The sequence below is a fragment of the Zootoca vivipara genome, chromosome 2 (genome assembly GCF_965207765.1).
Source record: "Zootoca vivipara chromosome 2, rZooViv2.hap1.1, whole genome shotgun sequence".
Classification (NCBI taxonomy): domain Eukaryota; kingdom Metazoa; phylum Chordata; class Lepidosauria; order Squamata; family Lacertidae; genus Zootoca; species Zootoca vivipara.
This window is the reverse complement of record NC_142584.1, coordinates 69,292,382-69,303,982: the sequence shown is the minus strand read 5'-3', so window position 1 is coordinate 69,303,982 and position 11,601 is coordinate 69,292,382. Positions and strand designations below refer to the sequence as shown.

At 42.1% G+C, this 11,601-nt stretch overlaps 1 protein-coding gene across 2 annotated transcripts; it reads left to right on the top strand.

Annotated features, from left to right (window-relative positions):
- The first annotated feature begins 128 nt into the window (after positions 1 to 128).
- Positions 129 to 11,028, top strand: NPRL2 (NPR2 like, GATOR1 complex subunit). 2 transcript variants are annotated; one of them, XM_035106051.3, is made up of 12 exons: positions 129 to 302; positions 1,053 to 1,138; positions 1,368 to 1,459; positions 1,588 to 1,756; positions 2,866 to 2,974; positions 3,918 to 4,051; positions 5,829 to 5,926; positions 6,873 to 6,909; positions 7,440 to 7,533; positions 8,281 to 8,398; positions 9,151 to 9,293; positions 10,443 to 11,028. In XM_035106051.3, exons 2-12 carry the CDS (start codon positions 1,061 to 1,063, stop codon positions 10,508 to 10,510), a joined length of 1,140 nt encoding a protein of 379 aa, XP_034961942.1. In that variant the 5' UTR covers positions 129 to 302; positions 1,053 to 1,060; the 3' UTR covers positions 10,511 to 11,028. The 2 variants fall into 2 exon arrangements, with proteins under 2 accessions (XP_034961942.1, XP_088518303.1); XM_088662177.1 differs by having other exon boundaries at positions 299 to 407.
- The last annotated feature ends 573 nt before the right edge of the window (positions 11,029 to 11,601 follow it).

Here is an 11,601-nt window from a genome sequence, read left to right as displayed (position 1 = left end):
GTGAGACACGTGACCACCTGGGCACGTTCTCCTCGACGGCACCTTTGTTTGGAATTGCCATTCGTTTTATCGGGAGTCAGAGAAATCTGTGTGCGCGCATCTACGGGACAGCCGTCTCGCCACTAGGCCAGATAAAACAGTGATGGCATGCGCATGCGCCATAACGTTTGTCTATCTCTCGCGCGCGCGCCCAGCTGTTTTGCGCCTGCGTTGAAAAGCCAAGCGTTCTCCCCGACTCCAACCATACGCGGGACTATAGTGTGCGCATGCGTGCTCTTGCTGCTCTCCTCCCTCGGTCGCCGGTGAGTGCGCTTTTCCTTCAGTGCTGTTCTTCGTTCACTTGGGGAGGAGGGAAGGGGTGCTTGCAGGCTGTTTCGCCAGTTTGTGCTAGAGTTCGTTGGGGAAATGTGTGTGCGAATGTAGCTCTTACTTCTCTGTTCTGTCCACTTAGCTATGAACGTGAGGCGTTTCCTGCACAGGAACATTTTTTCCAGTGTCTTTTGCCAGCCGGAAGTGCAACAGTTTAGAGCAGGCATCCCCAAACTTCGGCCCTCCAGATGTTTTGGACTACAATTCCCATCATCCCTGACCACTTGTCCTCTTAGCTAGGGATCATGGGAGTTGTAGGCCAAAACATCTGGAGGGCTGCAGTTTGGGGATGCCTGATTTAGAAGGAAAACTCAGCTAAGGAGAGTGAGGGGTTCAAAGCTCAGCCTGAGCTGAGCCATGGAAGCCCTCCTGAACTGAGGGGAGAGGGAAAGGAGAGCTTAGTTGCAGCAGGAAATCACACTGCTTGTCACTGTTCCTTTATATGTGGAAAAGCTTGCATAACTTAAACTCATGAATAAAAGTCCTCAGAGACTTATAAGAGCTATATGATGGGATGTTGTACATAACTGAGGGAGGCCTGGTTAGCAGCTACAAGAAGTCGTGCCCTTCCTGTGATCTTTCTGGATTTGTGGAGTTCCCTCCCTATTACAAATAACAATGCTTTAAATTATGAGGTATTTACTTGGGAGTATCATCAGTTGTGTATACTTGATTTCTTGCAGTTATCGCTATGGAAGTCAGCAGCAGAATTGAGTGTATCTTTTTCAGTGAATTCCACCCAACACTTGGGCCTAAGATAACATATCAGGTTAGTGGTACCAGACATCATGCCTTATGCTATGATGGATTATTTGTCCATTTAGCACAGTACTGTCTACTCTTAGTGGCAGCTATTCTTTGGGGTCTCTCTCTGCAGCATAGCTCTTCCTTGACAGTGGGAAACTGATTTATAAAAATATGTTTAGAGGATTTTCAAAGGAGTCCATAGATCTCATCTTGTGACTACTAATCTGCAGATTTAACTTCTGACCCTGCAGGTACCAGAGGATTTCATTTCCCGAGAGCTCTTTGATACAGTTCAGGTCTATATCATCACCAAACCTGAACTGCAAAACAAGCTCATCACTGTGTAAGTAGAAAAAATCCACATGAGTCTTGTAGACCACCCTTCCCCTTTAATCATGCCCATCTGTGGCAAAGTAGCACAAAAGTATTATATTTAATAACATTAAAATACATTCTTTCTCTTTCTAACAGTACAGCTATGGGGAAAAAGCTAATTGGTTGTCCAGTTTGCATTGAGCATAAGAAGTACAGCCGGAATGCCTTGCTCTTCAACCTTGGCTTTGTTTGTGATGCTAGAGCTAAGACTTGTGCACTGGAGCCTATAGTGAAGAAACTGGCAGGTTATCTTACCACTCTAGAGGTTAGACATAACACAAATATGCCACTCCACAAGAGGATGTACAGATCACATATTTTAGCAACATGAAAGCTTAATTTTAAGTCTCCTCTACTTTGTTTTATTGTTGTGTTTACTTTCTTTGTTCTGCTGAATTGCACCTGCTGAACTCTGAAATGGACCGCCCAGATGTGCAACTAGTGCTACTGTGATAGATGTGTGTGACTGTCACAGATACCTGTTGGATAGTACCTGTGACATCACTGATGACCTGGCAGAGCACTCTCCCTGTTCTTTCTTTGGGTACAGTGGTGCTGCTTTTGAAGAGTTTATATATCATCTTTAAGGTTGGTAAAGTGTGAATACAGTGGTACCTCTAGTTACAAACTTAATTTGTTCTGGAAGTCCATTCTTAACCTGAAACTGTTCTTAACTATAGGCGTGCTTTCACTAATGGAGCCTCTTGCTGCCGCTGCACCGCCAGCACGTGATTTCCGTTCTCATCCTGGGGCAAAGTTCTCAAGGTAACTCTTCCAGGTTAGCGGAGTTTGTAACCTGAAGCATTTGTAACCTGAGGCGTTTGTAACTCGAGGTACCACTGTATTTACGTACTTTACCACAAGAGTATTTCTGACATCTTCTGAGAAGAAATGGTGCAATTATCTAATTCTTTGCAACAGTGTTCTGCCATGTGATGTTTTTTCAAATTAAAAAAAAATTCAGTGATACATACTTTCTCCCTTCCAACCAGTCTCAAAACACACATCTCCTGTTTATTTGCCTATTTGCTTCAAGAAGCATATAGCCTTTTCTCATGTTTCAAGGCCAGCAGGAATCTCTTCCTATCCACCTTATTACATTTGTTCCACTTTGTTAAATTTATAACAATATCGCACAACTGCTGTAGGATTGTTACTGATCCTGCAGTTGCACTAATGGCGAAGTTTCTCCCATTACTGCACAAAAAGGTGTGGGTATGTTTGTTTACACACACATATATACATACACATTCCCCATGAAAGATTTTTATTTAGTATGGGATACTTTCAGCACACACTACTACCTCTGCTTCTCATGGTATATTTAAAGTTGAATTTTGGTTGGGGCTAATCATCGACTTTCTTCTTTCCTAGCTTGAGAGTGGCTTCATTTCCACTGATGAGAGCAAACAGAAGTTGATACCCATCATGACCATCCTACTTGAGGAACTAAATGCCACTGGCAAATGCACTCTTCCTATAGGTAATTGTCAACCAAAAAGTAGCAGCAAATGCTCCTTTTCAAGTTGCATGTTATGTTGCAAGCTTGCAAGTGATTCTTGGAGGAAATGCAGGTAAAGTTGGAAGTATGGCACTTTCAGAGCAGGAGAGCACTTAGTGTTGTGTTGCACTCTTTTTTCCTCCGGTTATTGAATGATAGAAATAGTCTAGTTGCTGTAGAATGTGGCGTATTTCAGGAATGGGGGGGGGGGGGTAAATGAATATTAAATCCTACATTGATGCTCTTGAGTTTCATTTCTGTTAGCTTCAAGAGAATGGCACAAATGTCCATTGAAAGTTGGACTTTCAAGCAAGTTCTTCCTGTCATAGATGAATTATTTCTGATGTTCAGACGCCTTATTTTCCTGTCAGCTGTTGTCTGGCTCTCATGACCAAGAGTGCAAACAAAGAGAAGTTGTTGGTTCAATTAATCTGGATTAGCTCATTGTGCTAATTTCATCAGGCTCCCCCTTCCTGTTTCAGGCATGCAACCCTGTCTGCTTCTAGGGACCCTTTTGCTCCCACCATCTGATGACTTTGCAATTGGGAACCAAGCAACAAACTCGAGTTCAGACTTCAGAAGATTTAGCTAAGATGTTTTGGTTTACATTTCTTACATTTATTTCATTAAATTTATATTCTGACATCATCCCAAAAGAGCCCAGAGTGGCTCAGGGACATTGTTCCAATTTGTATGCTCTCGGGGTGGAACCATCCCAGTTGTGCTGTATTTCAAAAGCCGCAGCATCAAAGTGCAGTGCAGAGGTCCATGTGTTCCAGTTGCAGCTGTCCTATCAACCAGTGTTAAGATTCAGCTGCCACCTCAATGAACATAGAATGGGGGGGGGCATTTTGTCCTTTGCTTCAGGCAGCAAAACATCTTCAGAAGTCCCTAGCTCTCTGTCCTCTTTTGCTCCTTTATGCAGATGAATCAAACACCATTCACCTGAAAGTGATTGAGCAACGCCCAGATCCCCCCATTGTGCAGGAATATGACGTTCCTGTCTTCACCCAAGACAAGGATGACTTCAATTCCCAGTGGGATCTCACCACTCAGCAGGTTGGTGCCCACAATTGTCTTGTTTAATACAATAGTGCAGGCATCCCCAAACTTCGGCCCTCCAGATGTTTTGGATTACAATTCCCATTTTCCCCAACCACTGGTCCTGTTAGTTAGGGATCATGGGAGTTGTAGGCCAAAACATCTGGAGGGCTGCAGTTTGGGGATGCCTGCAATAGTGTGATGGTAGCAAAGCCCCCCCCCCTTCCCAGCTAATTAACCTTGCCTGGCCATAGAATTTCATGGGAGAGGCTGGCCATTAAAGCCAATTGGCAAATTATCACAAGAAATATGTGATTTTTAGGCAGCCTGATCCTGTGCAAGTCTTCTGAGAGGAAATGTGTTTCTGTAATGTGTGCCCGTTTTTCTTTCCCTTTAACATGTTACTCTTATACTTACTGATTCATTTTTCTCAATGAGCACTGAATGGTACACATGAGAAGATTATTCCCCAGAATTTAACAATGAGAGGAGCCTCCAGTATCAAACTTTGTAGAATCTGAAACACTAGTTCACAGATGACTTCAAATACTGCTGAAATGTACTTGTATAGTTGGGTTTGTGTTACTGCCACTTTAATAGCTGCTTTCTTTTGTCTTGTTGCTTGGAGAATGGACAGGAACACACTTCTCTCATATAGTACACCTTAGCAAACAGTCCTCTAAGGGGACACGGGTGGCGCTGTGGTCTAAACCACTGAGCCTCTTGGGCTTGCCAATCAGAAGGTTGGTGGTTCAAATCCCCATGACAGGGTGAGCTCCCATTGCTCGATCCCAGCTCCTGCCAACCTAGCAGTTCAAAAGCACGGCAAAAGTGCAAGCAGATAAATAGATACCGCTCCGGCGGGAAGCTAAATGGCGTTTCTGTGTGCTGCTCTGGTTTCGGTGTTCTGTTGCACCAGAAGCGGCTTAGTCATGCTGGCCACATGACCCGGACAACGCCAGTTCCCTCGGTCTGTAAAGTGAGATGAGCTCCACAACCCCAGATTTGTTTGTGACCGGACTTAACTGTCAGGATCCTTTACCTTTACCTTTACGTATGGTCAGTTTAAAGCAGCATTACCCCTATGGTTGATACGCAGGGGGTGAATGAAGACCTAGGGGTCAAAAAGAAGTTTGAGGTATAGTGGGGAGGGGAATAATTAAGAACTCTTAAGATTCAGAAGTAAAGGGTATGGGCATGTACAGAGTGCACCTCCCTCGCCAGTGAGGAATATCTGTATTTAATCAGAGATTTGTTTTTTTAATTATTTTGAATAGAATTTGGGTTGAGGCCAATGACAACTTTATAAGCTCATTATGGTGTCAGTAAAGTTTGGGAAATGCTGGTTTATAAAGGGAAAGGGATAATGAGATGCAGGCAAACATTCTTAAATGCTTAATGTTCACACATGTTTAATACTGTCCAGTAGCACCTTAGAGACCAACTAAGTTTGTTCTTGCTATAAGCTTTCGTGTGCATGCGCACGAAAGCTTATGCCAAGAACAAACTTAGTTGTTCTCTAAGGTGCTACTGGACAATTTTTTTTATATACCAGTATTTCGACTGTGTCAGACCTACACAGCTACCTACCTACTTTACTGCTTTACTGCTTCCCCTGGTTCTGACCTGGATACTGAAAGTGAAGTTTTTTTGAGTTCAGATGTCACTTGAGCCTTCTACATTTATGTCAATTCTGAGATTATCTTGCCTTGTCTTCCTAGTTGTGTGAAAAGTGTGCCTTGTGCATGTACATCCCTGCTTAGCCTTGCATTACATGCCTATGCTCTCTTCCAAGATCTTGCCATACATTGATGGTTTTCGGCATGTTCAGAAAATCTCAGCTGAGGCAGACGTGGAGCTCAATTTGGTTCGAATTGCTGTCCAGAACCTCTTGTAAGTACCGGGTGCCAAAGGGAGAACAAGGCATTAGCTTGATTGCAAACCAGTTGGGATTTTTAGATTCAATAGATTTCAGCCCTGTTGTTTTCCTGTCCTCCACTTCTTTTAGCTCTCTCTTTGCTCTACCACTTCTTACTTTGTCTGCAATTCAAGCACAATCATCTAAAGCAGTGTTTCCCAACCAGTGTGCCTCCAGATGTTTTGGGACTACAACTCCCATCATCCCTAGCTAGCAAGACCAGTGGTCAGGAATGATGGGAGTTGTAGTCCCAAAACATCTGGAGGCACACTGGTTGGGAAAAACTGATCTAAAGCAAAAAGGCAAACAAACAAACCCTGGATTCAGAGCTAAACTAGATACTAAATGTTTTACTCAGAACTTGAAGCGTGTTAGCGTGTGTGTGTGTGTGTGCACATGTAGGCATGAAGTGTAAAATGTGGAAATTTGGAGAATCCTGTGCCTGGTGTCAATTAACTTTAAATAATGAACTGATGTCCTTTAGGGTGCAGCATTTAGAGTCACATATTTTGGACTCTCATATATTTTTCACACATGCAAGTCACTACTTGTTCGACTGCACTGTGGAAACTTGTGCCTTTCCCACACTTGTCTGTGATTGGGGGGGGGGGAGGGTCTTTCATGTCAAGAAGCATAGTGAATACCAGCCAAGCAGAAATCCCAGCACCTGTCTTAGAAAGTAACTGTTGTTTATTTTTAGGAATACAGAAATTTTGCAGGATGCACTTAACACTATGTTAGCTAAAGCTAACCTTTCCTGCATGTTAAGCATCTATCCTGTCCTAATGCCTTCAGTAATACTATAGGATCTGTATGGAAATGATATCAAATACATTCTTTGCACTACTGTATACTTTTGCACTCTTTTGGTGCATGAAGTTTTAGTATGGGTTTATTTCTAATGGCTATCATGTTTTTCAGATACTATGGAGTAGTGACTCTAGTTTCCATACTTCAGGTGAGTTTAGTGGGTAAATGGCTCAACATGATTGAGTTGATTTTAAGCAATGGGGTGTCTAGTTCATAAATGCACATACAGTAGAACCTCTACTTACAACCGCCTCCACTCGCAGACGTTCCAAGTTGCGACCATGGCAAACTTGGAAGTAACTAACGGTTTTTCCGCTGTTTGTGCATGTGCAGGAGCGGCAATCGCCGTTCACGAATGCGCAGGAGCGGGAAATCGCCGCCTGCGCACAACAGCGCCTCTCCCAGCAACCCGTTTCGCCATAAGGATGGGCCTCCGGAACAGATTGTGGTCGTGAGTAGAGGTTCCACTGTATAGCGTATTCTGCATTAGAAAGTTTCCCTTGTTTGCTTTACGCAATTTTCCTAAGTAATCTTAATTTTCACATCCTTCAGCCCAGGCATGTTCATTATTTGACACTGCGTACTACTGATGGGATGTGTTTGTCAAGCAATCACTATGAATCCCAATGGGTACCGAAATGATTTAAGTGTATTGAGATTTCTCACTTTCTTCCTCAGTACTCAAATGTATATTGTACCACACCTAAAGTCCAGGATCTGGTGGATGACAAATGTCTTCAAGATGAATGCCTCTCTTATGTCACAAAACCAGGTATGAAAGATGCATAAGGATTGCTGTAGTCTAGAGTTATCAGTCACAATCTTGTAGTTATCCTCATCCAGCAGCATCCCAGCTCTTTCTTCTGTTAATATACTTCTGGTATATTAACACTTATTTGTACAACGAGGCCCCTTCCTGAGATGTTTTGCTATATAGATCTATTTAATTGTTAACATTGGCAGTTCAATGGACTACATTTGGCAGCATTTATGAATCTGCATTCATCCTGGCTGGATATTTTGTGCGCTATTTGTAGCCCCTGTAGTTATTTGGCTTCACTTAGTACATTTCATATTTTCTGTTACACTCTTTGTCATATATTTGTATATATTGATCATGAGTGTCCTCCAGTTGCAAATGATATTTGAAATACATTTAGGTAAAGGGACCCCTGACCATTAGGTCCAGTCGTGACCGACTCTGGGGTTGCTGCGCTCATCTCGCATTATTGGCCGAGGGAGCCGGCATACAGCTTCCAGGTCATGTGGCCAGCATGACAAAGCCGCTTCTGGTGAACCAGAGCAGCACACAGAAACATCGTTTACCTTCCCGCTGTAGTGGTACCTGTTTATCTACTTGTACTTTGACGTGCTTTTGAACTGCTAGGTTGGCAGGAGCAGGGACCGAGCGACAGGAGCTCACCCCGTCGCGGGGATTTGAAATACATTTAGCTGGGTGTATTTAATTAGGATATACATAACCGTGATCAATACATTTTCTTGTATTATTTTTGGATAGGTCACAAGCGAGCCAGTTTGAGAGACATTTTCCAGCTCTACTGTGGGCTGAGCCCTGGCACAACTGTACGAGATCTCATTTGCCGCTACACCCTACAGCTCCAGAGAGTGGATGAAAGGTTGGAGGGTGGCTTGTTTTATATTATTTTTACACATAAGAATTACTCTTCAAGTCATACTACCTAGCTGTAACCTCCTTAGCTACCGTTTTCAGATGGCTAAAAGAGGAGACCATGATTTGGCTAAAATTGGAAAGAATCAGAGGGTAGGGCTCATGAAATACCTTAAGTACCCTCACCGTTCCCCCTGTAATTGGAACACTGCCTACTCTGCCAATTACAAAAATACAAAAAGTAATGCTCAGTACAGCAAGTGACAGAATGAGCCACTTACTCATTCTCAGAGACTTTTCTAGGTCTCCTGTAGAGATCATAGGAATTGTTCCTGAAAAGAACAAATATAATTTTTGCCATCTTAACAGCAAAGTTTTACATTCTTTAAATAGGGCTTAATGCTTTTTCTGATATAAATATTGCATCTGCTCTGTTACTTTAATGCCTAAATTGCAAACAGGTTTGTTTGCCTATTAGACCCAAATCCATGAGTTCTGTTAAGAGTTTGAACTGTATCACCTGCATATTATTTTTTTCTTCATTTCTGATATATATCTCTTTAATATTTTTGTTAATTCTAATTTTGACCACAAGTTACTCCATTGTGAAAGAGCTGAGAGAGAGCACTCCTGTTTAGTCCCCAGAGAATTCATGCTTTGGACATCATGCCATTTACACAAACTTTGGCTATATAAATAACTTTAATTTATGTAATAAATCTATGTCCTTTCCTTGAATGTTTTAGTTCTCTCTTTCAGGAAGCTCGTCCAGTTTGGCCTGATGAAGGGCCTTATTCGACGGCTCCAGAAGTATCCTGTGAAAGTAGCCCGGGATGAAAGAAGTCATCCAGCCAGACTGTACACAGGTTGTCATAGCTATGATGAAATCTGCTGTAAAACAGGTAAGGAATCATCCATCTACACCTATCCATCCAGCAGTGAAACCGCACATAGTTTACAGCAGGCATCCCCAAACTTCAGCCCTCCAGATGTTTTGGCCTACAATTCCCATGATCCCTAGCTAAGAGGACCAGTGGTCAGGGATGATGGGAATTGTAGTCCAAAACATCAGGAGGGCCAAAGTTTGGGGATGCCTGGTTTACAGTCTACCAAGCAGCAAACAAAATGATCAGATAAAAAAATGTAACATAGCAATGAAATAGGCAGTAGTAAAAGTGACTAAAGCACCCAAGTGATGAAACTTACACTGCAAAAGCCTGTTGAAATGTATGGCTTCACAACATGCCTAAAACTATTTATTTATTTACTTACTTACTTACTTACTTACTTACTTACTTACTTACTTATATAGCCCTGAGATGTTGTCAGTGCAGCTTAAAAGGGGTTCTCAGAATAAAATCACCCTCAAATCTGGTACAGGAACAAAAAATTATTTAGCATGCATCTGGAACAAGGATTATTCAGGCTCTCTTTGTTCTTCCCTGTGGTCGGACAAATGAGGGGTAGAACAACTGGAACAATGTCGCTTAGCATGCCTCCAATTCAGATTTGGCACCACCAAGAAAAGAGCAAGGTGCACCAAAGACTGTACCAAAAGAATGAATTAGGGATACCCACAGTATACCATATATGTATACACATAGGAAATAGTTGTTGTTGTTGTTGTTTGGTCGTTTAGTTGTATCCGACTCTTTGTGACCCCATGGACCAGAGCACACCAGGCACTCCTGTCTTCCACTGCCTCCCACAGTTTGGTCAAACTCATGTTTGACCAAACTGCAGGAGTAATGCCCCTAAATAGTAATGCCCCTAAATCTTGCCCAATTACTATTCCTCGTAAGGCTGCCATAGCTGTGTTGTAAATGAACTGGACTCTTGAGAGCCCCCCTCAGGCTATTACTGAGAGGCTTGACTCCAAAATTCTTTTAGATTTTTGTTTTGGAGTGGGATCTGTCAGTGGCAGCTGAAAAAAATCGTGACTAATAGGGGGTCCCATACCTTCAAAAGGACTTTCATATATCTGTCACCATAGAGTCGTATTAGTAGTACTTTATATCCTCATTCACCAGTATTTTTTGTTTCCTCCTTAGGGATGAGCTATCGGGAGCTGGATGAAAGGCTGGAGAATGACCCCAATATAATTGTTTGCTGGAAATGAGTCTCCAAAAGGGGGGGGCGATTATTCATCATGTCCTTTTTACTACTGTGCTGCCTGGGACTGCTCACAATTTCTTCAGAAATCATTAAAAGCAACATAGCTCAAATTGTGTGGCATGGTGCACCATTGGTGCCTGGAACAAGTGATCTGGAAGGACTTAGATTTCTTTGGATTGTTTTGTGAAGATACCCGTTTTAGTGAAGATCACATTTGTCTGGGCAAAACACACAGATGTATATCAATAAGTTTCAGGAGTTCCATTTTCATTAAAATAATAATTAAACCAAGTTTTGCAATGCTGTAAAGTTGAGCAGTGGGGCAGGTGAGTGCTTAAACCTGTTCCCTGCTACCCATGGTGTTATGGATGTGTGTTTACAAGGCTGAAATGCTGGCTGTTTTTAATCTGGCAGTATTATCCTGTGGTAGCAAGAAATCACATAATTCCTTTCCTTGTGTAAAGTATTGAAGGAAAAAGTTCTGTAACAGACTTGTACAAATAAAACAGAAAGATAATTGCATTACCCTTGCTCCTGTCTCAATTGCTTTGAGTCCTTCCTGTGTATTACTGGTAATGAGGAGGAATGGTGGGCGTCTTATAAAGCTAATGTGGAACCAAATCATGTTTCTGTGCAATTAAGAATTTAAATGTAGAAGCAATAGATAGGGGACACAAAAATTTGACACTTGCAATGAAATAGAAATGGTTTGGTTACTTGGATGTCTCCAATTTAATATTTAATTACCCTTCTTATTAAATCGTTTGCCACTTGTGTATCCCAAACCTCTGGGTTTATTAGGTGACATGTATTTTGATATTGGATCAGTGCATTCCTTTTACTGAATTCTCTTAACCCAACCGCCATGCATCTAAGATGGTTGAGGGTAATGATTGATAAATGAGGCATTCTGTTAACCATCTCTCATATTTACCTTCCCTGATATTTAAGAAAGGAAAAAGGTTATGGATCTCTCATATTTACCTTCCCTGATATTTAAGAAAGGAAAAAGGTTATGGATCAAACTTATACTTTAAATGGAGCCTTACTTTCAGTCTCGGTGCTGCTATTACTATGACGCCCCTGCTTTTTAGA

What these genes read in the sequence shown, in the direction of transcription:
- NPRL2 (XM_035106051.3), top strand. Translation starts at nt 1,061, where the DNA reads ATGGAAGTCAGCAGCAGAATTGAGTGTATCTTTTTCAGTGAATTCCAC. An exon ending in GTTATCTTACCACTCTAGAG is followed by an intron (nt 1,757 to 2,865) that starts GTTAGACATAAC and finishes CTTCTTTCCTAG; the next exon opens with CTTGAGAGTGGCTTCATTTC. An exon ending in CTCCAGAGAGTGGATGAAAG is followed by an intron (nt 8,399 to 9,150) that starts GTTGGAGGGTGG and finishes TCTCTCTTTCAG; the next exon opens with GAAGCTCGTCCAGTTTGGCC.